Here is a 26,178-nt window from a genome sequence, read left to right as displayed (position 1 = left end):
TTCCAGGCCAGTTGTCATCCAATTCATCTGTCTTGATTGTAGTGAAAAAAAAAAAAAGAAAAGAAAAGAGAAATGAGTTTGAAGCAAGTACAGATGCCACTTTCAAAAGTCGCATTTTAGGAGAGGAAGTTCGTTCAGTCAGGATAACAATGTTCTCTGTCCTGTTGAAAATATTTGGCATCCTACCTTTGACAGTTTTAAGTATGATATATCACCTTTGGCACCTACAGTTTGCAAGTATTTCTAGAGGTATGCTTGCTATCAGTGAGACCCTCTACACAAAAGAGATATAGATTGAGATAAGTAAACAACACTGAAGCAAAATCATCAATGTAAAATTTTATTTCAACAGATAATTAGAGCGTATTTTCTAAAATAGTATTTGTATGTTATTTGTAAATTTCTGAAGATTACTTTGAAATTACTATTAATTGGTTTTGTATATCTTAACATAAACTTTTTGTATCCCATAGTTGGAGAGAAATTCATTTAATAGGATGTTTCATGGAATGCATTAATCAATCCAGAATACAAAGGATATTTTTATTCTAGAATAATTTTTGGCATAAATTTTTAAATTCTATTTGTCTTTGCTTTTTACTCTCATAATAGTATAAATATAATGTTAGACTTGACACTTATTTTCTAACTTAAAAAAATTATTTTCTTATTTGCAAATTCTCTTGATTTTGCTACTCAGAACCCTGGAAAAGATCCTTAACTATCAACAGTTTTGCTTTTTGGAATTTTTCCAAAGAAACAGTCCTCCTTATCTTACATTATGGTTGAGCTCTAGTTAACAAACATTATTAAAGACTAAAAGAAGGATGACTCAAAATTATCTCTTTCTCATTTTTTGTTTTCTTTTCTGTCATAGCATTTTAGTTTTCAGAATTTCATAATGTAATTAATTCCACTGTCCCTTTTCCTGCAGTATAATTGAAACATGGTTCTCAGGTTATATATATTCAGTTATAATTGGTAATGATAAAGAATTACCGTATGTACTTAGTGACTTAAAAGTCTGCCAAGTCCTTTCAGGACTGATATAAAGAGAACATTTGTGAACAACATTTTATATAACTCCAGTGCTAAAAATAAAATAGGCAGTTGTAAAACAGAAACACTTAAAATACTTACATTTCATGAGAGACTAAGAAGAATCAAATAAGGTGGATGCTGTATATTATTATTTACACGTTCATTCTTAGAACTATGTTAGGACTAGAGGCTTAAGCAAACTAATTACACAGAAGTCATGTTGGTCTATCTGTTTGCCGATTGAAGGTACACTATGATGTACTGTGACAAAAGCAATCTTCCTATGACATAGTTCCTAAATTCTGTAGGGTTCTAGGTCACAGGCCTCCAAAGATTGAAAATTATTACCTTGGGGATGAGATGGAGCCAACAAAATGTAGCTAAGCTGATGATTTTTACCTTTTTATTGTAACAGTTTTTCCCTAGATGAAATCTTTCAGTTTATAGGAGTAACTGGTAAAGACTCTTCCTGATATATAGAGCACTTACACTTTAAAACTTTGCTCAATGGTTTCTTTGTTTTTTGGAATCTAGAGTGTTTTTCCATTTTTTCATTGTGTTCTCTGTCTCAGACATTCCTGGATTTGCAATTGCAGAAACAATAATTTCCCCGTATGAAATCTTAGACCTGTGCTGGTGCCCAAGTCTTTTGAGGTACCAAAAACAGATAAAACTTTGAAGACACAGATAGGCCTTTATGTGCATGAATGCTGGCACATGCATAGATTGACACACACACATACACACGCACATGTGCAAGTGCTGTTCTGCACACACAGTACATTTTGTGTTGTTTATCATGCAGTTACTCTAAGGATGAATTTTTTCAATCTCTCCTGGTTGTATTGATATTTCATCTCTTCATTAATGTTATTAATAATGTCTCCTGCTACATTCCTTTGTGTGATATGCTCAAGACAATACAGACAGTGATCCAATTTATCTCAAGTCTACAAGGAGTAGTACAGTTTTAATGGTTTTGACAAAATGCAAAACCTGAGCATTACAAGGCTCTAAAAGCATTTTATCAGTTCCCTCAGTGCCTTAATTATTATACTCAATTTATTGATATTAAGCAGTTTGAAATTTTCAGAGAGCCATATTCCCCAAGACATTTCTTTCCCAAATTAATTTAGAATCAATAAAATATTGCAAGCTGATTTAATTAGTAAATGTTTACTATATGAAATACAAACAACACTACAAATATGCACATATTACTACATTTAGATCCTCCATTACCACCAACAGCACAAACCTTTAATTAGAATATATAATTATAAAGCTAAGCCATCTTTGCTTGCTATATTTCTTCTGCTGTACCCTTAAAACCAGAAGTTAAATTTTCCAGTAGGTACTGTTTTTGATTGGTGCTTTGCCTTTCTAATTACTTTTGGTTCCATATATGTTGTTCTTAGCTTGCAATATCCTTCTACTGATAACCATCTTAATTTACAAAGACTTTTCCCTTTGAGTAAATTACACATTAGGCCAATTCTATCCAAGTTCTAAGAACTTCATTTGAGTAGATTAAATTGGCCATCTAAACAAGATTATGGATTCAGGCACATAGGTTGAAATAGGGAAAAAAGAGAAAGAGGGAAAATTCTCCTATAGTCATACATTGTACTCCTAATCCTAGTCCAAGTGGTTGCAAATGCCTTTCAGAAGAGGACCGTGTGTGACTGTGAATGTATAGATCAGCCAAAATCTGTGGCCCTTACTAGAAAAATCTTAAAAAACAAACCAAAAAAAAAAAACCATGTTCTTCAATGAGATTGTCCCACTTTCCAGTACAATTTAAATATAGGAACACCATCTCTTACTTATCTTCGTAGCCTTGGTAATGACTAAGCATAGTTACATCATCTGGAGTGGGTACAATATAGCTTAAATTTAAGTACCTTTCAGAATGAACTTTGTGCAGTCATGATTCCTCATCTTAAATGCATTTTACTCCATAAACTAACATTACTGCAAAGGCATTTTCCCTCATAAATTTATCCTTGTTTTAGTCAGTAAATCTTTGGAATTCATCTTTGAAGGAAAAAGCTGGTATGCAGAGATCTACAGCTGTCGTGTTGGCCAGGTGGCTAGGGTGACCCTTTGAGATCAATGGGAATCTGATTAGGAAGGGATATGCCAATGCTGGCCTCTTTAATAAGTACTAAGGTGCCAGAGAAACAAACAAAACCACCACCACAACAAAAACCAATCTGCTCTTTTAATTTCCTTCATCAACAGTTGATCATGGGTAACAGCTTCAGAGAGACCATTCACTCTCCAAATTAAGCTGGAGCAGAGGCAAGGAACTTTCCTTCTTTCCCTGTTTTTATGAATTTATCTAGGGTATTTGTTTAGCTGAGCACTTCGAACACAGTGCTTTCCTTGTTGACTAGTTTCCATCAGCAGCAGCAATTAGCTTCAGTTTCCTAGGCAACCATTCTCTACCCCACTGAGAAAAACCTTTTCTTGACAGGAGCATTCTGTCTAAAATTGTTTTGTTTTCCTTCTTTCACAAGTGTACGGTAGCCTTACTTGTCATTTCTTTTAACATAGCGCTATTATACTTATTATTCTTAAAAGCAAAAACACTTTCTGGCTTTTATATTCCATATGGTTGAATTTATTGTCAACGTCTCTTACTTTTCTCTTAACCTGAAAGAAATCAACAAAAATATATTCTCAGGCATATGCCAACTTGCTTGGATGTTTTTTGTTCACAGTGTAATCAGTGAGCCTTTACATATTCAAGTAATCTCAGCTGGTTGTGATGAAAACCCAAAAGGTACACATTAAAAATCAGTCTTCTTTGTATACCAACAATGTCAGATGTTGCTCAGAACCAGGTTGGAATTGTCAGGGCCACTGAGAAAGTTTCAGCTCCATTGTTTATAAATCAAACAAACAATATTGATAGATCAGTATAACAAAATAACTAAACCAAAAATAGGTGCTAAAAACAGGGCCTGACACTAGCAACAGAATTTGACATGATAGAATAATGTGACCAGAAGTGCATAGTGGTGTAGCTTGAATCAGCATCCATTGTTTATAAATCAAACAAACAATATTGATAGGTCAGTATAACAAAATAACTAAACCAAAAATAGGTGCTAAAAACACGGCCTGACACTGGCAACAGAATTTGACGTGATAAAATAATGTGACCAGAAGTGCATAGTGGTGTAGCTTGAATCAGCATCATGGAAAAAACTGGAGGATTGCAAACTGACTGTAAGTTGGTTGAATATCCCTGGGTCGGAAATATCCCCTGGAGAAGGAAATGGCAACCCACTCCAGTACTCTTGCCTGGGGAATCCCATGGACAGAGGAGCCTTGTCACAGAAGAGTTGGACACAACTTAGCGACTAAACAACAGCAACATGATATAAGGATAGAGTAAAATTTACCTTGTCGTTTTAGTTTCGAGAATAACTGGCAGGAGCCTGATACAGTCTGTTAGACAATGACCCAAAATTCAAGCAAGAAGGTACTCACTGGGAAAAACAACAGAATTGTCCTAATGTATGACAGAAACTGTCGGTCTTTACCTACATTTTGTCAGTCAAATGATGATAGTAGACTTGATGATAACAAAACTGTGAGTGTGATTAAAATAGTAATATAATTTAAATAAGCACTTTATATATATATGTATACATATGTATTTCATTTAGTTGTCCCAATGTACCAAAAGATGAATATCACTTCAGTTCCCCTTTTTAGATGGGGAAACTGAAGCTTAGAGAGAGTATTTACTTGCAGTTATTAAGAGCTAAAGACAGGGCTTGATTCCAGATTTTTTGACACCAGAATCTGCTGCTGTTGCTAAGTCGCTTCAGTCATGTCCGACTCTGTGCGACTCCATAGATGGCAGCCCACCAGGCTCCCCCGTCCCTGGGATTCTCCAGGCAAGAACACTGGAGTGGGTTGCCATTTCCTTCTCCAATGCATGAAAGTGAAAAGGGAAAGTGAAGTCGCTCAGTCGTGTCTGACTCTTTGCGACCCCATGGACTGCATCCTACCAGGCTCCTCTGTCCATGGGATTTTCCAGGCAAGAGTACTAGAGTGGGGTGCCATTGCCTTCTCTGCACCAAAATCTACTATGATATAAAATATCTGTACTACATTGATATAAATCAAAATGATATTCTAATGAGACAGTAAATTGCCTTTATCCATGATTTTGCTAGTTTTCCAACTTGGAAAATATGTTACTGTGTGGAATATATAATATTGACAGGAAATAGAAGTGCCTAGTGTAGCAACTTGTTTAATAACCTTGTATTGCAATATGTTTATTCATTATGTAGGAGAATATAAGTAGCTTAGCATCATATCTCCAAGGTATTATCAAGTAGGTTTCTGTGGATGAGAGCATGTCTCAGTTTCTTATACCTACTTACTTCCGTTGGTGGTATATGCTTCCACCAATAGATTTACCCAATAACAAAAATAAACATGCTTTCCAGAATTCAGTTCAGCCTCCTGAGGACTGCTTTGATCCTCTTGTGAATACCAACCCCACGTCTGTTATTCAGAATATGTTTACAAGACGGACTTCACTTTTTTACCTGTAGCTGTTTATCTCTATATTGATGATACAGTGTCACCTGTTGCTCTATTACCTGGGTTTTATCTTTAAATCCCTTATTTTATGTAAGCCTATAAGCAATGGCACCCACTCCAGTACTCCTGCCTGGAAAATCCCAGGGATGGAGGAGCATAGTAGGCTAAAGTCCATGGGGTCTCAAAGAATTGGACACGACTCAGCAACTTCACTTTCACTTTTCATAAGCAATAACATTATTTAAAGGTTATAAAACGGATTTGTTTTAAAGAAGTTACTTTTAATGTTTTCAGTCTAGCTGATTTTTAGACAGATCATTTATCAGATTAGTTCCAAGTTATCCATTCATTTTGCTTAGGCATGACAAGACTTTATGGCCACATCATGAGCTATTTTTGTATTAGTTATAAAAACATAATGACACTGCTGGTAAAATTATACCAAGTTAATATTCAAGTACTGGTTGAAAGGTTTTCACTGAAATTCTAAATCCTTGACATTAACAAAATAAAGAATAAAATACATATTATACAACGTCCTTAAGACAGTTTCTAACATAGACTAAAAATGTCCACTTCTGAAAATTTTAGATGTTCAAAAGAAACATAACTGATCCTTGCAGAATTTCAGATTACAGTAAGATGTGTCATGTTTTCAGCTGCGACTTCAGTTCAGTTCAGTCGCTCAGTTGTGTCCTACTCTTTGCGACCACATGGACTACAGCAAGCCAGGCCTCCCTGTTCATCACCAGCTCCTAGAGTTTACCCAAACTCATGTCCATTGAGTCAGTGATGCCATCCAACCATCTCATCCTCTGTCGTCCCCTTCTCCTCCTGCCTTCAATCTTTCCCAGCATCAGGGTCTTTTCTAATGAGTCAGTTCTTCACATCAGGTGGCCACAGTATTGGAGTTTCAGCTTCAACATCAGTCCTTCTAATGAATATTTGGGACCAGTTTCCTTTAGGATGGACTGGTTGAATCTCCTTACAGTCCAAGGGACTCTCAAAAGTCTTCTCCAACGCCACAGTTCAAAAGCATCAATTCTTCGGCTCTCAGCTTTCTTTATAGTCCAACTCTCACATCCGTACATGACCACAGGAAAAACCATAGCTTTGACTAGACAGACCTTTGTTGGCAAAGTAATGTCTCTGCTTTTTAATATGCTGTCTAGGTTGGTGCTAACTTTTCTTCCAAAGAGAAAGTGTCTTTTAATTTCATGGCTGCAGTCACCATCTGCAGTGATTTTGGAGCCCCCCAAAATAAAGTCTGCCAGTGTTTCCACTGTTTCCCCATCAATTTGCCATAAAGTGATGGGACCAGATGTCATGATCTTAGTGTTCTGAATTAAGCCAACTTTTTCACTCTCCTCTTTCACTTTCATCAAGAGGTTCTTTAGTTCTTTGCTTTCTGCGATAAGTGTAGTGTCATCTGCGTATTGAGGTTATTGATAGCGATCTTATTTCAGCTTGTGCTTCATCCAGTCCAGCATTTCCCATGATGTACTCTATATATAAGTTAAATAAGCAGGGTAACAATATACAGTCTCGATGTACTCCTCTCCCAATTTGGAGACAGTCTGTTGTTCCATGTCCAGTTCTAACTGTTGCTTCTTGGCCTGCATACAGACTTCTCAGGCGGCATGTCGGGTGGTCTGGTATTCCTTTCTCTTTCAGAATTTTCTACAGTTTGTTGTGATCCACACAGTCAAAGGCTTTGGCATAGTCAATAAAACAGAAGTACATGTTTTTCTGGAATATCTGGTTCTTCTGACTTTTGTAAATCCAGCTTGAACATCTGGAATCTCATGGTTCACGTACTGTTGAGCCTGGCTTGGAGAATTTTGAGTATTACTTTGCTAGCATGTGAGATGAGTACAATTGTGCGGTAGTTAGAGCATTCTTTAACATTTCCTTTCTTTGGAGCAAAAGCAAAAGCAACACCTATTTGTGGATGTGACTGGTAATGGAAGTAAAGTCTGATGTTGTAAAGAGCAATACTGCATAGGAACCTGTAGTGTTAGATCTGTGAATCAAGGCAAATGGAAGTGGTTAAACAGGAGATGGCAAGAGGGAACATCGACCTTTTAGGAATCAGCAAACTAAAATGGGCTAGAATGGGTGGATTTAACTCAAGATGACCATTATATCTACTACCATGGGGAAGGATCCCTTAGAAGAAATGGAGTAACCATTATAGCCAACAAAGAGTCTGAAATGCAGTACTTGGAAGCAATCTCAAAAACGAAAGCATGATCTCTGTTCATTTCCAAGGCAATCCATTCAATATCACAGCAATCGAAGTCTATGCCCCGGCTAGTAATGCTGAAGAAGCTAAAGTTGAAGATCTACAAGACCTTCTAGAACTAACACCCAGAAAAGATGTCCTTTTCATTATAGGGGACTGGAATGCAAAACTAGGAAGTCAAGAAATACTTGGAGTAACAGGCAAATTTGGCCTTGTGAAGATCCGTGTTAACTCTCAGTGAAGTATAATGAATAGTACTTTGTCAATTTATTCATAATCTGTATTCATCTTTAATCTTCTGAATGACTATATCCTACTCAAAATTTTATATGTATAATGGTTGGGAGGAAAACTTAACAACAAAAAATTAGAGTAAGAAAGGCAATAAGAATGTAGAATAAGTAAGCAATGAAGGATTAAAATGTAGTCTAATCTCTTCATCACAAAAAGAATGTTTCATGTTGCTCATTGTCCTCAGCAGTAAATAAGGGTTATCATGCTTCTAGAAACAGTCTAGAAGACAGACCCTCCATAACTGGGACTTACTGGCTGAGTCTAGAGCAGATGGTAGCCCAGAACCTACACAGCCAAAGAAGTTTGTATGAAGCCAGAAAATAAATAAGTAAAATGCCTCTAGCTTTGTCTATGGAAAGAAAGCAACAATAACAACCAGAAAAACTGGCCATCAACATAGGTAATCACAGAGTAATCATACTATCCTATAATTCAACATAAATAGCCTCGTTGGGCTGGAACTCTTACTGCATATCACCATTGCTCTCTCTTTAAGTAGAAATATAAAAGTAGAGAACTCAGAACAATGTATGACTGAGAGAAAATGAAAACATCTTGGTGAAGAACTAGTGGGAAATCTATGTGCCAGGCCTGTTCTATATTTGAGTTCCTCACAACAACCTGTGAGATGGGTATTACTATCATTTCCATTTTTTTTGGTTGAGGAATTGAAACTCAATGAGTTTGAGTAAAATTCCAAAGATGAAGTAACTAGATGGTAGCAATGCTGGAGTTTATGCCCACATATCTCTGCTTTAAAGTCCATGTGACTTTGTCTAATTTACACTATAAAAGATAGTAATATTCTAGATAGACAGAAAGATATGATAGAAAGTGGATGGAAGGATGGTGGTATTTAATAAATACTTGTAGAATGAATATATATAATTTCATAATTAGCTATAATTATATATATATATAATCACACACATTGTAACTCTTATAATTTTTATAGGTCTGATTTTTTGACTGTCTTCCTTTATCTTTTGTATATGTTTGACATGTTTACCATTAGTCTTCCCTGAACTTTACCTGAACCCTGAGTAAATTTGCCCCTGTTCCAAAAGCCAGGCTATAACGATGAGGCTCCCTCAGGAGATCTGCTGATTAGGCCTCCAGTGGGAAAAGGCCATCCTTCATGTGTGAAGCTGCCATCTCTACACTGATGACAGCCTTTGCTTAGAGAAAGATTTTTAAATTGACTGGACCATTTGAAACCCCTGAGCAACCCTATATTTTTGTTTTCCTGAATAAAGTGTTAAATTATAATAATATTAGAAAATACACTTATTTTCTAGTTTTTAAGTTTTAGCAATATTATTTTCCCCAGAATGGAATATAATGTGTCATGAACTTGGTTCCCACACAGCCTGTTTGATTATTCTAAAATAGCTTTCTTATAATCTGTGAAATTCCTTTGTAAAAAAAAAAAAAAAAAAAAAAGATCAGTTCTCCTAAGATTGGGCTAAATTATTTTACTAGTTTTGATTAAATGCCTACAAATATAAAATCAGCTTATTCAACCATGAAACTCAAACATTTAAATTAATGTTCTTTGAAACAGCAAACCCAATAAAATGTCCTGCTACTTTCCATCTAAATTAATATTGTTTTGTTAAAAGTAAACTATCACTGATAAAACATGTGGTACTAGCTGATATAGTGCATTTTACTAAAGTTGGCCCTGTCTAAACTGATTGGAGAAGGATGGCACCCCACTCCAGTACTCTTGCCTGGAAAATCCCATGGACAGAGGAGCCTGGTAGGCTGCAGTCCATGGGGTTGCTAAGAGCTGGGCACGACTGAGCGACTTCACTTTCCCTTTTCACTTTCATGCATTGGAGAAGGAAATGGCAACCCACTCCAGTGTTCTTGCCTGGAGAATCCCAGGGATGGGGGAGCCTGGTGGTCTGCCATCTATGGGGTCACACAGAGTCGGACACGACTCTGCAAAATGGGAAAATTTAGACAAACTTCTCTCAAAGTTCTTTTAGCTCTAAAATTGTGTGATACTATGAATTAAGTTGTATAAGTTAAAACATCCTTATAAAGATGAATTGTATCTTTGCTACTTGATACTGTAATTATTCCATACTTGTTTTTGATAGTAAAGAAAAAGGATCCTTCATCATTGAAATTAAAATGAGTGCAAAGTAGACTAATTTCCTTGTGGTAGATTTTTTTTATAAATATGATGAAAAAATTCTGTAGAATTTTGTCTCTAATTTAGAAGCAACTTAGCAGCAGCAAACTGATTGGAGACAAGTTATGATTCAATTTTCCCTTTATTTATCTCTGTTTAGAATATTTTGAAAGCCTGTACAGTGCCTAAAGATGTCATTTGACCTACACCTCGTGTAAATACATTCTTTATTAAGTCCACCTGTGTTCTCATTAGCCAAGAACGTATAAACTAATTCTCCATGGTGTCAGAATTATTGTAAATATACTCTCAAGCAAAATGACTGGTATAATTATGTAGCTCACTTGTAATTTGTTCACATAAATTAGCAGATATTTGTATTATTTTTATTGGACTGTCTTCCCAATTTAAACAAATTTAATTTCTTAACTACTCTCAGATCCTGGAAATGTCTTCAGAAAGTACAGAAGAATTTTGGAGCCCCATTTAAGAAATACTTTTCTAGAATGCTTCAAAATCTTAAGAATACAATAAATTATATAAATGGGGGGGTTAAGTTAGTAAATATAGTAACAGGCACAGATTACTTCTGAATTTGTGTAAATATTATGAACAAGCTTTTCATGTTGATTTTTCATCCTTTCAAAAAATTGTGTTAAAGGTCCAATCTGGATAAAGTTCACTGAGAGAAGCTTTGAGAATTGCAGCAATGCCAGAGAGAAAATCTTTGACTTGGGCAACTACAAAGTAGTGGAGATAAGGCTTGTGTACGAGCACAGTTTCACACAAGATATATTTCCTTAGTGCTATCGGGAAATACTAATGTGCATAGCGCCAACAGGGAGATGCAGGAATGATCCAGAAGATGCATTGGTTTTATATATATCCCATTTTCTGGAGTGTCTGTTCCGCCTCTCCACTGCATTCAGTTCTCCATAAAACACTTGGATGCTAGAAGTGCTAAAATTACTCTATTGATTTTTAAATGTCTGAATTTCATTGAAAGTTAATATATGTAAGTGGCAATTCACAAAACGTTAACTGATTCTTTTTGTTATATTATTAAACAGTGTGGACAACAAAGAAGTGTCTCCAAGTGGATTTAACTTTCTGTGGCCCGTTTTGCAGTATTCTTTCCATTGATAATGTCACTCTGGGAGATTAGCCTTTCAACCCAGCAGCTTGGCTTCATGGAAACACGCAGCCCTTCTTCCTCCCCTGTCCTCCCCACCAAATAGCATAGCAGTTACAGTGCTTTGATGATTACAGTGCTTAATCCTTACAATGCTTTAATGATTGTTATTGTCACATATTTACCTGCAAAAGCTAAAATGGAACTAAAATGCAAATAAAATAATACTGTCTCTTAGAAATAAAATATTCATCTTCTTGAGGTAAATTATCTATTGCAATTTCTAAGATAGTCTTCAAGATATATAGGTAGGTAGATAAATGATTAGATAGATAGATATTGGTTAATCACTTGTTACATAGTCTCCAAGTATAATCAGGAATAGCGATAGTGTACGTTAGATACATGAATAGACAAGCAGATCTGCGAGTGTGTTTCCTTGGTTCATACCTTTAAAGGAATTCATATATTTCCTTTAGTAATTCACACATGACTGCTAAAGAATTTTTTGGTTATTTTTCCATTATTCCTTCTGTTGTTCTGTTTAAGAAGAAGAACATCATAATAGAAAACCTGGGTTCTAATGTGTTTTGCCTCCATCAGCTGTGTGAACTTGAGCAAATCTCATCAATATACCCAGCCTTTGTCTCCTCATCTGCAAAGTGGGAAAATTTAGACAAACTTCTCTCAAAGTTCTTTTAGCTCTAAAATTGTGTGATACTATGAATTAAATTGTATAAGTTAAAACATCCTTATAAAGATGAATTGCATCTTTGCTACTTGATACTGTAATTATTCCATACTCGGTTTTGATAGTAAAAATAAAGGATCCTTCATCATTGAAATTAAAATGAGTGCAAAGTAGACTAATTTCCTTGTGGTAGATTTTTTTATAAATATGATGAAAAAATTCTGTAGAATTTTATCTCTAATTTAGAAAATATTTTTAATCTCAGAAGACTTCTTTCCTTTTTAGTTGATGATATGTGGATCATCATTGCCTGGATTTTTTCTGACAAGGTTATATAAAGTTAGCATTGACATGGCTCAGCAGATGCTGTGACAGTCCAGAAACTAGTGATCAGGCATCTCACAGACTGATCTGTTTAATGATGAACCTCCCTCTCAGTCTAGCTTTTTAAAATGAAACTATTGCACTACCTATAGGGCTTTCCTGGTCACTCAGCAGTAAAGAATTCACCTGCTCACACAGGAGATGTGGGTTTGATCCCTGGGTTGGGAAGATCCCCTAGAAAATTAAATGGAAACCCACTCTGGTATTCTTGCCTGGAAAATTCCATAGACAGAGGAGCCTGGTGGGCTACAGTCCATGGAATCACAAAGAGTTGGACGTGACTTAGTGACTAACAACAACAACAATTACACTAAGTTGAATATATATCATATGGCCTCAAAGATCTTTAAACCATCTACTATTGAGAAAAGGAGCAGCTCTTTAGAAAGGGACTGTCTGATACATCATTTCCATGTATTCCACTCAAATTTTATCTTCCCAGGTTTTTCTTAATCTCTCTTGTTCATACTGAAACCAGATAGTGTTATTTAATCACAAATTCACATTTTGAAGCATCTTCCTGTGATTTTAAATCATGGTATTTGTTCAGATTAGCATAGAAGCGCGTTTTACTGGGTACAAAATAATACATTATTTCTGTTTATATAAACAGGTTTTTTTTATTATTATTGTTTACACTGCCATACAGGTTGTTTTCGTTAGTTCTGTGTGCGTTTCGCTTAGCTCCCAGAATGCCAGCTCCTTTTATTTTCTTTCTCTGTCTCTCTCTCTTTTTCTTTTTTGGTAATGTGTTTGTGTGTGTGTTTATCTGCAACTTATCCTATTGCACTTTTTAGGGAGAAAGACAATGAAATACAATTCTAATTGACTGTATTGTTTGATTAATTTTCCTCTTTGCCACCTGTTTTCGATGGCTCATTTTATTTTCTTTTGTTACAATTTATTACAGAGGAGGTGTCTGCAAGGATAGTTCAAGTAGTCACGGCGGAAGCTGTAGCAGTCCTGAAAGGTGAACAAGAGAAAGAAGCTCAGCCTAAAGATCAACCTCCTGCTCTGCCTTTAGGTAAATGAGAAAGTCTCAGGTCAGGGGCAGTGTCTGCTGCACCTCAATCACAGGATCAAGTCTTCACGTTCAAAGATAGGCCATATCTCGTACTCCATCTCTACTTGTGACATTCCTCAAATGCCTCTGTTGGGATGCACTGGGACCTATTTTCACTTTTCTCAACAGGCTCATTGTAGTATTTCAGTAGTCTTTAGGACAGTCAACTTCTAATTACACTTTGCCCCTAAATTGCCCTTCATTTTTCTTTTCCAGACCACTGGAAATAGTTATTAAAAAAATTAAGCCAATGCACTTTGACGTCATGGCCCCCACTCAGGAAAATGTTCTAATGCTTTAATTAGAGATGATTGTTTCCCTTTATGGGTTTTGGTTAATGATTATCTATACTACAGTCTCTGGGGTCTCCCTGAAAAGGCTACCAAAACCTACAGCCAGAGATTGTTAGAATCATCAGTGGCTAGTACCTTATATGGGATACAATGATTGAATCCCATATGAGGTACTAGTCTTCACTTTGTTCATTTAAGGGCAATACATTAGCCCTCTCCCTCCATTGCAAGTCAAATGCCCTACAAGACCAAACAGGTAATATAATGGCGCTCACCAAGGAAAACACTCTCAGCCAAAGGCTTGGTGCCCCTATTTTCAATGGATAGATAGATGCTAGATGTGGTTGTATATACATGCAGAGACACATAAAAAGGGAAATTCTCTTGCAATTCAACATATGCTTATTTCACAGGTATGTATAACTAACCCAGAGAAAGATGTGGTTTTTAAAGCCTAAAAATAGTATAATAACTATTGTTCCTTCAGTCTTATGCATCTTTAATATTTGATTTTCTGATAAGCACTGCATTGTCTATTAAAAATTAAACCATAAAAATTTCTCCTCTCTCAATAATGATTAAAAATAATCTCATTATATTCAATACAATGTTCTCTGATGATCAAGGATTATTTTCACCTAAAACAGAGAGGGAAAAACTTATCTAAAACGTTAGCTTTCTTTCTGTGGTTTACTTCTGTTCTTTGAAATGAAAGGAAACCTTACTTTAAAAAAAATTTGTTTTTAATTTTTATACAGTTGGAAAGTTATTTTCCATTTATAGCTATTACAAAATCCTGGCTATATTCCCCATGTTGTACAATACATCCTTGAGTCTGTCTTACACCCAGTAGTTTATAGCTCCCATTCTCTACCCCTGTGTTGCCCCTCTTCCCTCCCTACTGGTAGCCACTTGTTTGTTCTGTCTGTGAATCTGCTCCTTTTTTGTTATAGATACTAGTTTTCTGTAGTTTTTAGATTCCACATATAAATGATGTACACCATGTGTCTTTCTCTGTTTGACTTACTTCACTTAATATAATGCCCTGTTAGTGGCAAAATTTCATTATTTTTTAAAAGAAAAATCTCCCCGCGGCGTCTCTCTGGGTCATCCCCATGCAACAGCCCCAAGCATGCTTATGTATTGTACTTCATAATCATATACTCTGATATTATAGTATTTGAGTTAGTACTGCATGTTTGAAAGTAGGTAAATTAAAAGGAAGATTGTTTGGGGTTTTTAATTAAATATAAAAGTAACAGTAAATTATAGTGAATGGCTAATTTAATACTGTAATTTTCTCACATATCAATAAAACATTCCAAATAGAGTAAAAAAAAAAAAAAAGAAAAAAAGAAAAATCTCACTTAAAAAAAAATTAAACTTTAAAATATCCCTTAGAAGCCCACAGGCTTATTTAAAATAAATTTTACCACTGGCCTTGACTGATAAATATTTCCTTTGAAAATCCCTTACCTTCGTGTGAGTGGTCATAAGGAAGGTAAGTGTCTTCAAGAGGAAAACGGAGTTAATGTGAATGAATTTCATCATCTAGAACATTTCTCTTTGGTCTTCTTTCGTGTAGTGCCAAGGCCAGAATATTTCTCAGCTCCCACTAGTACATGTTTCTATCTGAAGGTTGCCTCAGGCTGTGACAGCTTCATTTTTCTTTTCTGAGAATACATACAGAAGATGGATTTGACATTATACTCAGTGAACAAAATGTTGTTTAAAAAATACATCTCCTAAAATAGCTGTGATTAGTTTCCAGATCAAGATAAACAATAGTTTCCAGCTCTAACATATTTTTAATCAGTCAATTCAAATCCAAACTAAAATGCTTACCTGGCTGGGTTTGAATGTAGTAAATTAGGATCAGAATTAAATATTTTATTAATTGAAAGAGCAGATAAAATTAATGAGATTAATGATAGAATTTTAGAAGTTATCTCTAATCCATTTTTATGGAGTGATTTTTTTTTTATATTAAATGCTCTTCTTTTTTTAGGTTTTCAAAAATTTATGAATCAGGTAATGGGGCTGAAATAAAATAAGTCAAATGCAACTTACTATTGACTCTTTCCTTGAATTTCATAGAGTCCTTTTTACAGATGGCACAACTCCTACATGTCCACTGGGCTAGTAGGATTAATTGTTGTATCTCATTTTTCCATTGTTTGATCTTTAGCAGCTGAAGAGACAGCTAATCTGCCTCCTTCTCCACCCCCATCACCAGCCTCAGAACAGACTGTCCCAGTGGAAGAAGGTAAGGCCTGTTGGACTCTTTGAGGTTTGTCTTCTTTTAAGGGTAAATAAACCTCAACCCATAAGTGCTGGACTTTGGTATTGGTTAGTATGTGACCCAGCTTTGGAGCTGTCTGTTTCAAATAATCAAGAAGAAATGAAGAATTTAATTAAATGTATTATCATTTCTGTACATAAAATCAAAAGTAGATGAATATGGTAAATAAAACAGGAAAAATCTGCTGGATAAAGGAAAAGATAACTTTGTGTTCAAGCGGCTAGCTAGAATAACTACAAAGAACTAGTTTACTTCATGTAGAATATTTTAAAGAGTAGATACAATTTAATTTTATAAGTGACTGAATAAAAATAAATATATTGATGAAATCAGTAGATTTGTTTTGGAAGGGTTGGCAGGAACTGTCTCTATTTTGCTCACTATTGTATTGCCAAGGGCTTCCCCAAGGCCAGACCTGTAGCAAACTCTCAATAAATATTAATGAATAAATGAAGAAGTCAGTGAACAAATTTGATATTGAGAGTACTGAACTGGAAACTGGGATCATGGCTTCTTTCCTGCTGAGACCTTTTATTGTCCATGAATCTATTTATGCATTCAGTCAACATGGAATGCCGTGTCAGCTTTTCAGTTTGCAGTGAAGAAGCAGACAGATGCCTCTGAAGACTATCCATTTAGAATCTGAGATGAAAGACAGTATTTAAAAGCTAAATATTATTGGTTCTCTGACTTAGACCAGTTAACTTTTGTCTATTGTTTGAGAGTTATAGGAGAAGAAGAAAGCTTTTAAAATTTGTTGAAAGCTTGCTTGTGTCAATATAATTTACTTTTCGTATACTAAAATCAGAATATTAATACTTTTCCATTTTTGTCATTTATTTGTTGACTTATTTTTCCTTTTGTTGTGCCTTTTGGAGCTCATTTTATTGTCTTAAAAATTAAATAAGGTCAAAAAGAATCACTGTCTTTTTATAAAAATCTGTAATTAGGTTTGTTTTTTTTTTGAATTACTAGGTTATTCTAAATTACTGAACTATAAACTATGAATAAGTATAATTTATTTTTGTCATAGATTTATAAACTTAAACCTTTTTTAGTAAGATTTTTTTCTTAAATTGAGGCCTTTTTTCCTAAGTTTACTGCCTGAAATAATTAGTCAAAGGAATAAAAGAAAATTTGAGGACTATAAGCATTGCATATAATCAGTGTCATTATAACCACTGATGATTAGTTAATTCCCTGAAAATGTGATTTGATCTTTTAATTCATAGATTTGAAAGATCCTTTCTGGCCTTGATTTTATCTGTTCATATCTATGGAGCACCTACAAGTTTCCTTGCACTCTACTAAGTATACACTAGTAAGCAAAACAGACATGATCCTTCCTTGTAAGAAGCACAAAGTCTGGAGAATGGAAATCCAGTAAGTAAGTTCAGCACTAGGAAGGAAAAGAACAGGGAGCTTTAAGGTAAAAGAAGAGTAATCTTCCTTTATTGGAGGGTGAAGGGAGCTCACCTCAGAAGCCTGAGGAAGTGTTGGTCAAGGAAAGATGAAGAAAAGGGGCAATTTGGGCAGAGGGACGAGGATGTGCAGGGCTCTCAGGTGGGGAAGTGCATCAAGTGTTCTAGGAATTAAAGGAGTCCCAGGGCTAATGTGTGAGAGATGGGTGGAGGAGAGGAGTCTGGGAGTGAGCAGCAGCTGGCTTGGTTCAGGCTCCTGGATTTTACTCTGAATGTAGTGGAAAGCCTTCCATGATAGCTCACTTCCCACAGGTCACTGAAAATGTTTCTGAACCCCTACTTAAAGCCTTTCCCATGTCAGGAAATCCTCTTAACCAAGAGAGGGGTATGACATTGACTCCCAAGTCACCTAGAGGTCAAGAAATTCATTCTTCTTACTGCTATATGTGAGTTTGAGTTAAAAGGCAACAAGGTCTTCCCAGCCATCTGAGACTCACCCAGTCTTTTCTGGAGGGTGTACCATAGATACAATGAAAGTATAAATTAAAAATAGAATCACTTTCATATCTTGGTAACTTAGGTATCATATTCCAAAGTAACTGTTCCTTCACATTTCGGGATTGTTTTCCTCAAGGTGTTTCAGTATATTTGGGGAAAATGGCAACTTACTTCCTACTGAAAGTAATTTGAAGATATTTTTAACATTTTCAAACTGAACATGTATTTTTATTTAATTTTTTTCAAAAGAAAGCCTCAACCTATACAAAATCCTAATGATTTGCTTTTAAAAAGATAATCATATTTTTAGTTATATAGGAAAAATATGTAATTTCAAACTCCATTGATTTAAAAGATTAGGTAATATTTTTACCTTAATTTTATGAAAGGCATGTGATCTAGGCAATCAAACTAGTTCCTCTCTTTTAAACCACTCTTTAAGTATTTATAACAACTTATTTGTTTTGTTTTATCAGAAAAAAATTAGTGAAAATCCACAAGACAAGAATAACTTTTCAAATTTTCAAATCAATTGGTTTGTAAAGACAAAGCCAAAATTTTTAATATATTGCTCATAGCACATTGACTGGAAAGAAAGCAGGTGGATTTTTCCATCTAGGAGATTTTTCACCCTCCTCAAAACACCCTTAAAGCAACTTCAATCTAAAAGCACAGTGAATGTCACAGTTCAGTCCTTTTATGTAAATGTTCTTAGATTAAATTGAGTATTTTATTGATTTTGAAGATAGGCTTTTTATTAATTAGCAAACATTCTAAAAGCTGTTCTTTCCCAAAGGGGAAGCATGGATGCTTCTACTAAAAATAATTTAAGATATTAATTACTGTCATGTATGAATATTCATGTATTATAATTGGTATAATATGCATAAGACTATGTACTTATTCTGGGGAACAAAGAGATTTTGATGAAAAAAATTAAGTAAGTAGCAGACTTAGAAAGGAAACCCAGGTACAGTGAACCAGACTGAACTAGTTATTATATTTTCAATTAAGCTCCCCTTTCTTTTTGGCCTAACCATAATAGTTATCACTTGAACTGAACTGTTAGAATTTGGCAGCCCATGCAAGAGCAATGGAAAAATCTGAAAACAGAACCAGGAGTCCTTCCACCCTCTTAGGTTTCCTCCCGAATCCTAGGCTGATGATTTCCTGTGTCAGCGATGTGGCGCACTGTGACCGTTAACCTGGAGCAGTTTCCCTCTATATCATTCTAGGGCAGCAGACACAGTTGGCAAACTGAGAAGTCCTCAGTCCAAAGCTTGTAGACTGGAAAGGGCTTAGAGAAGTTGGGACACTACATAGAGGAGTCAGCTGCTTTAGGCCATGGGGTAGAAGCTGTGATGCCAGGACAGGCAAGATCACCAAGTCAGAGTCACTAATACCCCAAGATGTTCAGTCTCTCATAAACGTGACTACTCATTGTGCCCAAGGGGGCTGACAGATCAAGACTGAATTTTGTGTGGCAAACTTTACCCAATATAAATTTTCAAATGCTTCTTTTAAAGAAAATTTTGTATGAAAGCAAATTAGGGGAAATGTGGTTCTCCACTGAAACCAGGTAGGCTTCATTTTTAAAGATTATCATTATGCAAAGGAACTGTGTAAAAGTCCAGGGTTCACAAGACTCCCCTTCCCTTTAAAACAGTACATTATGAAATGAAACAGACTATTTTGTACATAACCAAGTGTCCAAAAGCAAGTGTACTTATACTAAAAGGAGGCATTCAATCCTGGCCTTAAAGAGCAAAACTGTTACGAATTCATTTTTCATAAATCTCCTAAGTCTAGGTTGGATGTATCAAATCAAAGTAAAGAGTAAAGGTACATGACAACTTGTCTGATAGACTAAAGATAGAGATATTAATGTCTATGGAATCAAGAATGATTCTTAGTGCTTTCTCAAATACCTTCCCATTTAATCCTTCAAGCAACCCACACAGAATACTCACACAGATAATACTCACTTCCACTGTTGCCCAGGATGTCACAGCTAATAAGTGGCTTATCCAGAATTTAAATTCAAATTTGCTGTGCTCAATTGCTTTGGTTATGTCTAACTCTTTGCAGTCCCATGGACTGTAGCTCACCTGGCTCCTCTGTCCATGGGATTCTCCAGGCAAAAATACTGGAGTAAGTTGCCATGTCCTCCTCCAGGGAATCTTCCTGATCCAGAGATTGAATCTGTGTCTTCTGCACTGCAGGCAGGGTCTTTACTCACTGAGCCACCTGGGAAACCGAAGTTCCTAGAAACACAGCCTTGCTGCATCGCTAAAGCTCTATGTTATCTAGCTAGGCTCTTACTGTGGGACAATGAGAGTGAAGTCTAATGAGAGTATTTTGGTTACAAGGCACTGGACTGATTTCCTTTTTTTTTCAAACAACTCCCAAGTAAATAATTCATTCATTTATAATATATTCATTTATAATTATATATATATATAATTCATTCACTTATATAATTTATTTATTATGTGTCGCACCTCCATTTGGGTATGAACTGACAGCACCCGCCATACACGATCCTATAGCAAATGAGGATCTCTTCTCTTCTAGCATTAGCACTGGAAGCCCATGCGCTGGTACACTCTCTGGACTCAGCCAGCCAACAAGGTCCTCTAAGCATCACTTTCACTGGCACATCACATGTAATGTAGATGGACTTCAGGCTCATAGGTTCTAAACAGAGATTTGGAGTACCCCAGAGGCGACTGGGCTTTGCCAGACATTCTTTTTGAAGTTGCCTGGCTAGGAGCCAGACAAATACTACAGAGAAGCTACTTTTCCACTGAAACACTTAAAGTTTTTGTTGTTTTTGTTGTTCCCTGATTAGCCGAAGTTTTCAGAATAGAAAGTACTGTTTTTTTGAAATGTTCTGGATCTGAAGCAAGACTCTGGGTTGTTTTCACATTTTGGCACTTTCAAGAAACAACAACAAGAAAGAGGAAGCCAAAATCTTCAAAAGGCTAAACTATCCGAGGAGAATTGCCTTTAAACTATCATCTCTCAGTTTTAAATTCTTTAGTTTTGAATTGTAGTCTGCTGTCCTCCCTAGAAAATGTTGAAAAGCAGAGAGGCAAATATGCCATTTTCACTTATTGATTATCCATGTAATCTGTTTGAATGTATTGGAAGTTTTAGAAAAACTTGTGTCCCTGGGGAGTCTACAGCCTCAGGAATCCCTAGAGAAGATATGAATGGCTGGGACTTGTGACAAGCCCAAGACTTATGATTCAGCCGTGTTGTAGGCCAGATCTCAGCCAGTCGTCTGCTCAGCTGAGAAATCGTGCTGAGTTGAACTAAGAATATCAAATATAATTTTAGGTTTCTTCTATCGTATGATATAATAAGCATTGTGGCTGGGAAGGTTCTGAGCACCCATCTAGAAACAACTTCCATGGAACAATCAATAAATAATGTGTTCAAAAGATTAAAAACATTCTCTCTTCAAAATATTATTTTAGTGTCCTTATGGTTTCAGGTTTATTTCCAGTTGTCAGCACTCAGTTGACTGAAAATAAGTTATTGTGCTAAAAATACAGTGCATTTTCAAATTAATGCTGTAATTCTGTCCACTTAAATTTTGATACAAATAAAAATTATACAGATAGCTACTGCATTTTGTTCTTATTGAAAAATACAAAAATTTTAAATTATTTCTCTATATAAGTAAAAAGTGGTTAACAAATTTAGTAATCAGCCATGTAGGCCTGAGATACATACAGTGTCTCAGCCAGATACTGTTCTTTGTGATCATTCTTTAGGTTCATTGAAATGCTAAGCAAACTGATTGATCTACACTCATATTTCTAAAGGAAATATATTTAAGTAATACAGATTTCTAAGCTAAGATGTGGGAAAGAAAAGAAATGAGAGCAGCTTCTTTAGCGTTTCCATGAGAACTACACAATGAGGGCTTTGAAATATAAAAACAGTAGTACAAGTGAAACTTCATAGAATACAATTGTGATGGGTCAGAAGCCACCTCAGTAGAAATTCTCAGGTAACTGTATCTCTATTAAGCCTTCCAAAGAGAAGCAGAACACAAGGAAACAATTGTATATTGCTGGGTGCTTTCTAATACTTTCACAGCCATGCAGATAAGAACTAGGGTTCAAAAGGATGCCTAGGAGTTTGCATCCAAAGAAAAAGCTATGCCAGTTGTGTTTCCCTAAGCAAGACAGGAAAGAAGCATAATGCATTGTGGATTTTTCTTAACAGGATTGAAAATTACTTTCTGGTGGAAGTCATGAACTAAAAATTAAATCAACCAAAATGCTAACTATGTGAGCATACTAGATAATTAAGGTTGTACTTCCACAGGCCCAATTTCTCTCAGAATTGTACAGGCATCAGGTCCTGGCAGCTTTCCTCTTTTGTACCTTATAAGTGTATTGATAAAAACATGAGAAAATGTACTTACTTGAAAGAATTTCTTCTAACAAATGCATTTGTTTCATAGTGCTTTGTTTCTTTCCCAGTGTGTCTGTTGTTATTATAACTCATTTGAGGAAGATGTAAAGATAATGTCTATTATGCAGTGGGAGTGTCAGAGCATTTGGTTCATTTAGATCAATGACAAGATTCCTAAGGGGAGAGTTTAAATTCAGTGGCTACTGAAGCATGAAATTTCACTGTCTCCCACCCTCCACCAGCTTGGTCTCACTCATCCCTCTCCATCCTGCTATGCTGCTTCCGTGACCCCATGTCCTTGTGCAAATGTTTGTCTCGTCTGTCTGATTTTGTGTCTGTCTTGTCCAGTTTTCCCTGCAGTTTCTTCCTGTGTGTCTGTTTGTAGATGAAGGGGCTGAGGATCAAGTAGGTCCTCTACACAGGTTCCCCAGCCATGAACCTGCCACCAGCGGGGAGAGGCGTAGACTCCTAGCCCCCTCCATCTCGGTGTCTGTGCCTGATGATGACCCTTCCAATTCCGATGAGGAGTACTATGAGCATCCTTTGTTCAGCTCACAATGGACTGCCTCTAGTGTGCTCCCCAGTGTCCCATCGCAGAGTGCAGAGGCCCACTTAGGCCAGGAGAAAGGTGAACCAAGCATGGTCCCCTTTAGCTCCTCCTCCCCAGCCTGCAGCTTTGACCACGTGCATCACCTTAAGTGTGCCTCCATGTGTGGGTGGGAGGGACAGGAGCCTGTTTTTTCCATATGAAAGTGAAGTCCCTATATCGCTCATGTCCATCCAAATGCCTCAACAATTTATATGGAAGACGTCTGATTTAAGGCATGTGAGTGCTTCTTTTTTTTTCTTCAAGGCTTCTGAGAAGGAAGCAAAAAAAGTTCAAACAAAGTATGACTTCTTTCTACCCCTTGCAAATATATCAATAGGGAAAGAATGTATCTTCTTACCCAAACCAAAGAAGATGACCCTTAATTATTACTAGAGCAGACTTAGAGAGTTAGGTTTCTATTTAGTGCCACATTAATGTGATAGCCTTTTAAAAGAGAAATAATTGTTTAGGGTAGAATAAATGTTATGGAATAAATTTATTTCTCCAAATCACTTAAACATCTACAGAAACTATAGAGGCTTCCTCAGGTGACTAAATCTTGGTTCAGATAAGTAGAGGTGGGCTAAAATGAAGGAAATGCTCCCAAGCTTTTGTCATTCCAGTCTTTTGAAGGTGGAGATCTCATGTATAGTTGGCTGTGGAGAGGATAAAATAAGTGGGCAGTGGGCTGCAATTTATCTCATTCTAACAAGGTAGTATTATAAAGAAAAAAATAGGGCTAATTTTTTTTTTTTTGCTTAGGTGAATGTCATTTTGAAATGGGGAAAAATAACTTGCTTAAGCGAAGAGTATATTTTTGTATGGCATAATATTTAATGTAAAGGCAGATAGTCCCAAGGCAAGAGCACCAATGGTTCAGACATTCTGATAGAAAAATACAATGCATATTGAGTAAACTTAAATGGACTTAAAATAATTAAGAAAACGATGTGAATTTTGAATAAATAACAGGTGTGGAAATAAACATGATTTATACGAAATGAGAAACTGGAAAGCTAAAAAATTACATGGATTTAGAAAAAATATAAATTAAATTGATTTCATCCAATAAGGTGACATTAGCAAAGCAGCTATATTAAAAGTCTCTTAGCTTTAATCAAAATCTCTAATTCTATGGCATTGTAAAAATTGCCTTAATAATAAGTTAGAATCTGAATTATTAAAATGTTACTGACATAGTTAAATTACAAAAATGAAAGTATCTGTGCATTAAATGTGAGGAAATAGTAGCAGTTCTCTTTTTTCCCCATAAGGGCTTAATGTTTCTCAAAAAATTTCTCTCCTTTGCAGATATAGTCTTCCTCACAGATCCAATTAAACAATATATGATTGTTCATAGGAATTTCAAAAGAATCATTCATTTGAAGAACTATAAGACAGCTTACATATTTCCCTCTAATTTCTTAAGCAATAAAATGGGATTTATTTTACTGATATTTGAAGTGTAAATGAGAAACAAATGAATAGCATAATTCATGGCTTTTCATAAGTTTGTTTTATTACATTTTAATTGTTAATATTTTTCTGTGTGATATACATCTTTGGGGAGGATATTTTGGCAGTTTTGTTGCCACTCAGCTATCTTTCCTTGGTGGTTTTGTTTTGAATTGCAGAAATGAAACTTTATAATATGCACATTTTCTTTCTTTAGTGTCAAAGAGAACTATACAAGAACTCTATTACTGCTATTTCAGTGGTTTGAACAATATGATAACAGTCGTGTCCTAGAGGCAGACTTTTCTAAATTGCAGTGAAATTAACTTTTACCTGGACCTTGTTTTTCAAAATATTTTACTTCTTGAAAAATTTTACATTCTCCAATCATATAATGCAATGAAGGTAAAATTAATTGAGTTAGATAGTCTTTGGCCTTAAAAATACTAAATAAAGTATGTCTTAAAGAGTTTTGATGGATTTCATGATAAAGTTGATAATAAAGTGGCTGATTGGATATTATTCTGAGGCCAGGCTTTTTACTCCCAAAGATCCCTTTAGCAAAGTTTGCATGTTTTACATTAAGTAATCAGGAATTCGTATGTAGGGGCTTCCTGCATTGGAGAAAACAGCACATGACTTACAAACTTAAAGGTCTGTTGCAGCACATCAACGCATCTATCTTTTCACAACCATCTGTTATCTGGCAGCGCCATCTCTTATTTCCAGCCAGCTTTCCACATTGTGTGCGACTTACTGCCATTTCCACTAAGGATAATAGAGCAATAAAACCCTTTCAGCTCTCAAGTTTTAAAATAAATAGCCTTTTAATGAGACTTTAAAAGGCATCATTATTAGTCGATTATATTTACTAATTTTCCATTGCGTTAGGATATTAATTTGTTCATCCAAACGATAAAAGAGGTTCTTGTGAGGTCAATAAAATAGAGCTGAAAGCGTTCCTTGAATAATATTTCTGTTGTTTCATATATGTTTCTATGGTCATGATGTCAACATCTTTTTCATCCCTAAGAAGAAGAAACACTAGAGAGTCCAATGGCTGAGGAAGAGAAACCTGCCACTCTTCCTGAGAAAGAGTGTGGGGCTGCCAAGGTCTCAGACCAGCCCAAGGGCCTCAGTGAGGGCCAAGTGGAGTCTAGTGCGGTGGCCCAAGTAGTTCCTGCAGACAGCGCCCCAGCAGGGGCCCCACAGGAGAAAAGTGTAAAAGAGGTCACGGTCACGGAGGTGTCTCCAGAAGTAAAAACCCCTTCCTCTGCCGGGGAAGGTGTGTCTTTCTTAGGATTTGCATGTGTTTGTTGCAAGTGATCTCTCCAGCAGCTTATCAATCTGATGCCTTTCCAATGCTATTCCATCGCTGGGTCGTCTCATGATACCAAGACCTCTGTCTGAGACTTAAAGAGCAGAGTGTGGCTTGTGCAGGTGCTGTGTGGCAGCTTGGTTTTCCACTGCTGGCAGCTGATTCCTGGTTTTACTTTGCCATGATACAATACGCTTTGCAGCCAGGCTGATGATGCTATGTGAGCTTTTTTTCCGCCCCCGCCCCTCCTCATCTCAAATGTTTGCCAGTCACATTGCTAATACATGTATATTTTTATTTTTATTT

The 26,178-nt window shown here is 35.9% G+C and overlaps 1 protein-coding gene across 23 annotated transcripts in view; it reads left to right on the top strand.

Annotated features, from left to right (window-relative positions):
• The window catches only part of MAP2 (microtubule associated protein 2), a 298,493-nt gene that overhangs the window by 232,536 nt on the left and 39,779 nt on the right, over window positions 1–26,178 (top strand). For 14 of the 23 annotated variants that reach the window (XM_018060031.1, XM_018060069.1, XM_018060063.1 and 11 more), the window contains 3 exons: window positions 13,413–13,526; window positions 16,047–16,124; window positions 25,588–25,839. In XM_018060031.1, the coding sequence (XP_017915520.1) occupies window positions 13,413–13,526; window positions 16,047–16,124; window positions 25,588–25,839 (444 nt within the window). The remainder of the gene's footprint in view (window positions 1–13,412; window positions 13,527–16,046; window positions 16,125–25,587; window positions 25,840–26,178) is intronic. The other 9 variants (XM_018060114.1, XM_018060100.1, XM_018060133.1 and 6 more) reach the window with 2 other exon arrangements.

Source organism: Capra hircus, chromosome 2 (assembly GCF_001704415.2).
Source record: "Capra hircus breed San Clemente chromosome 2, ASM170441v1, whole genome shotgun sequence".
In the NCBI taxonomy this organism is placed as follows: domain Eukaryota; kingdom Metazoa; phylum Chordata; class Mammalia; order Artiodactyla; family Bovidae; genus Capra; species Capra hircus.
Note: the sequence above shows the minus strand (reverse complement) of the source record. Positions and strands in the feature narration are given on the sequence as shown.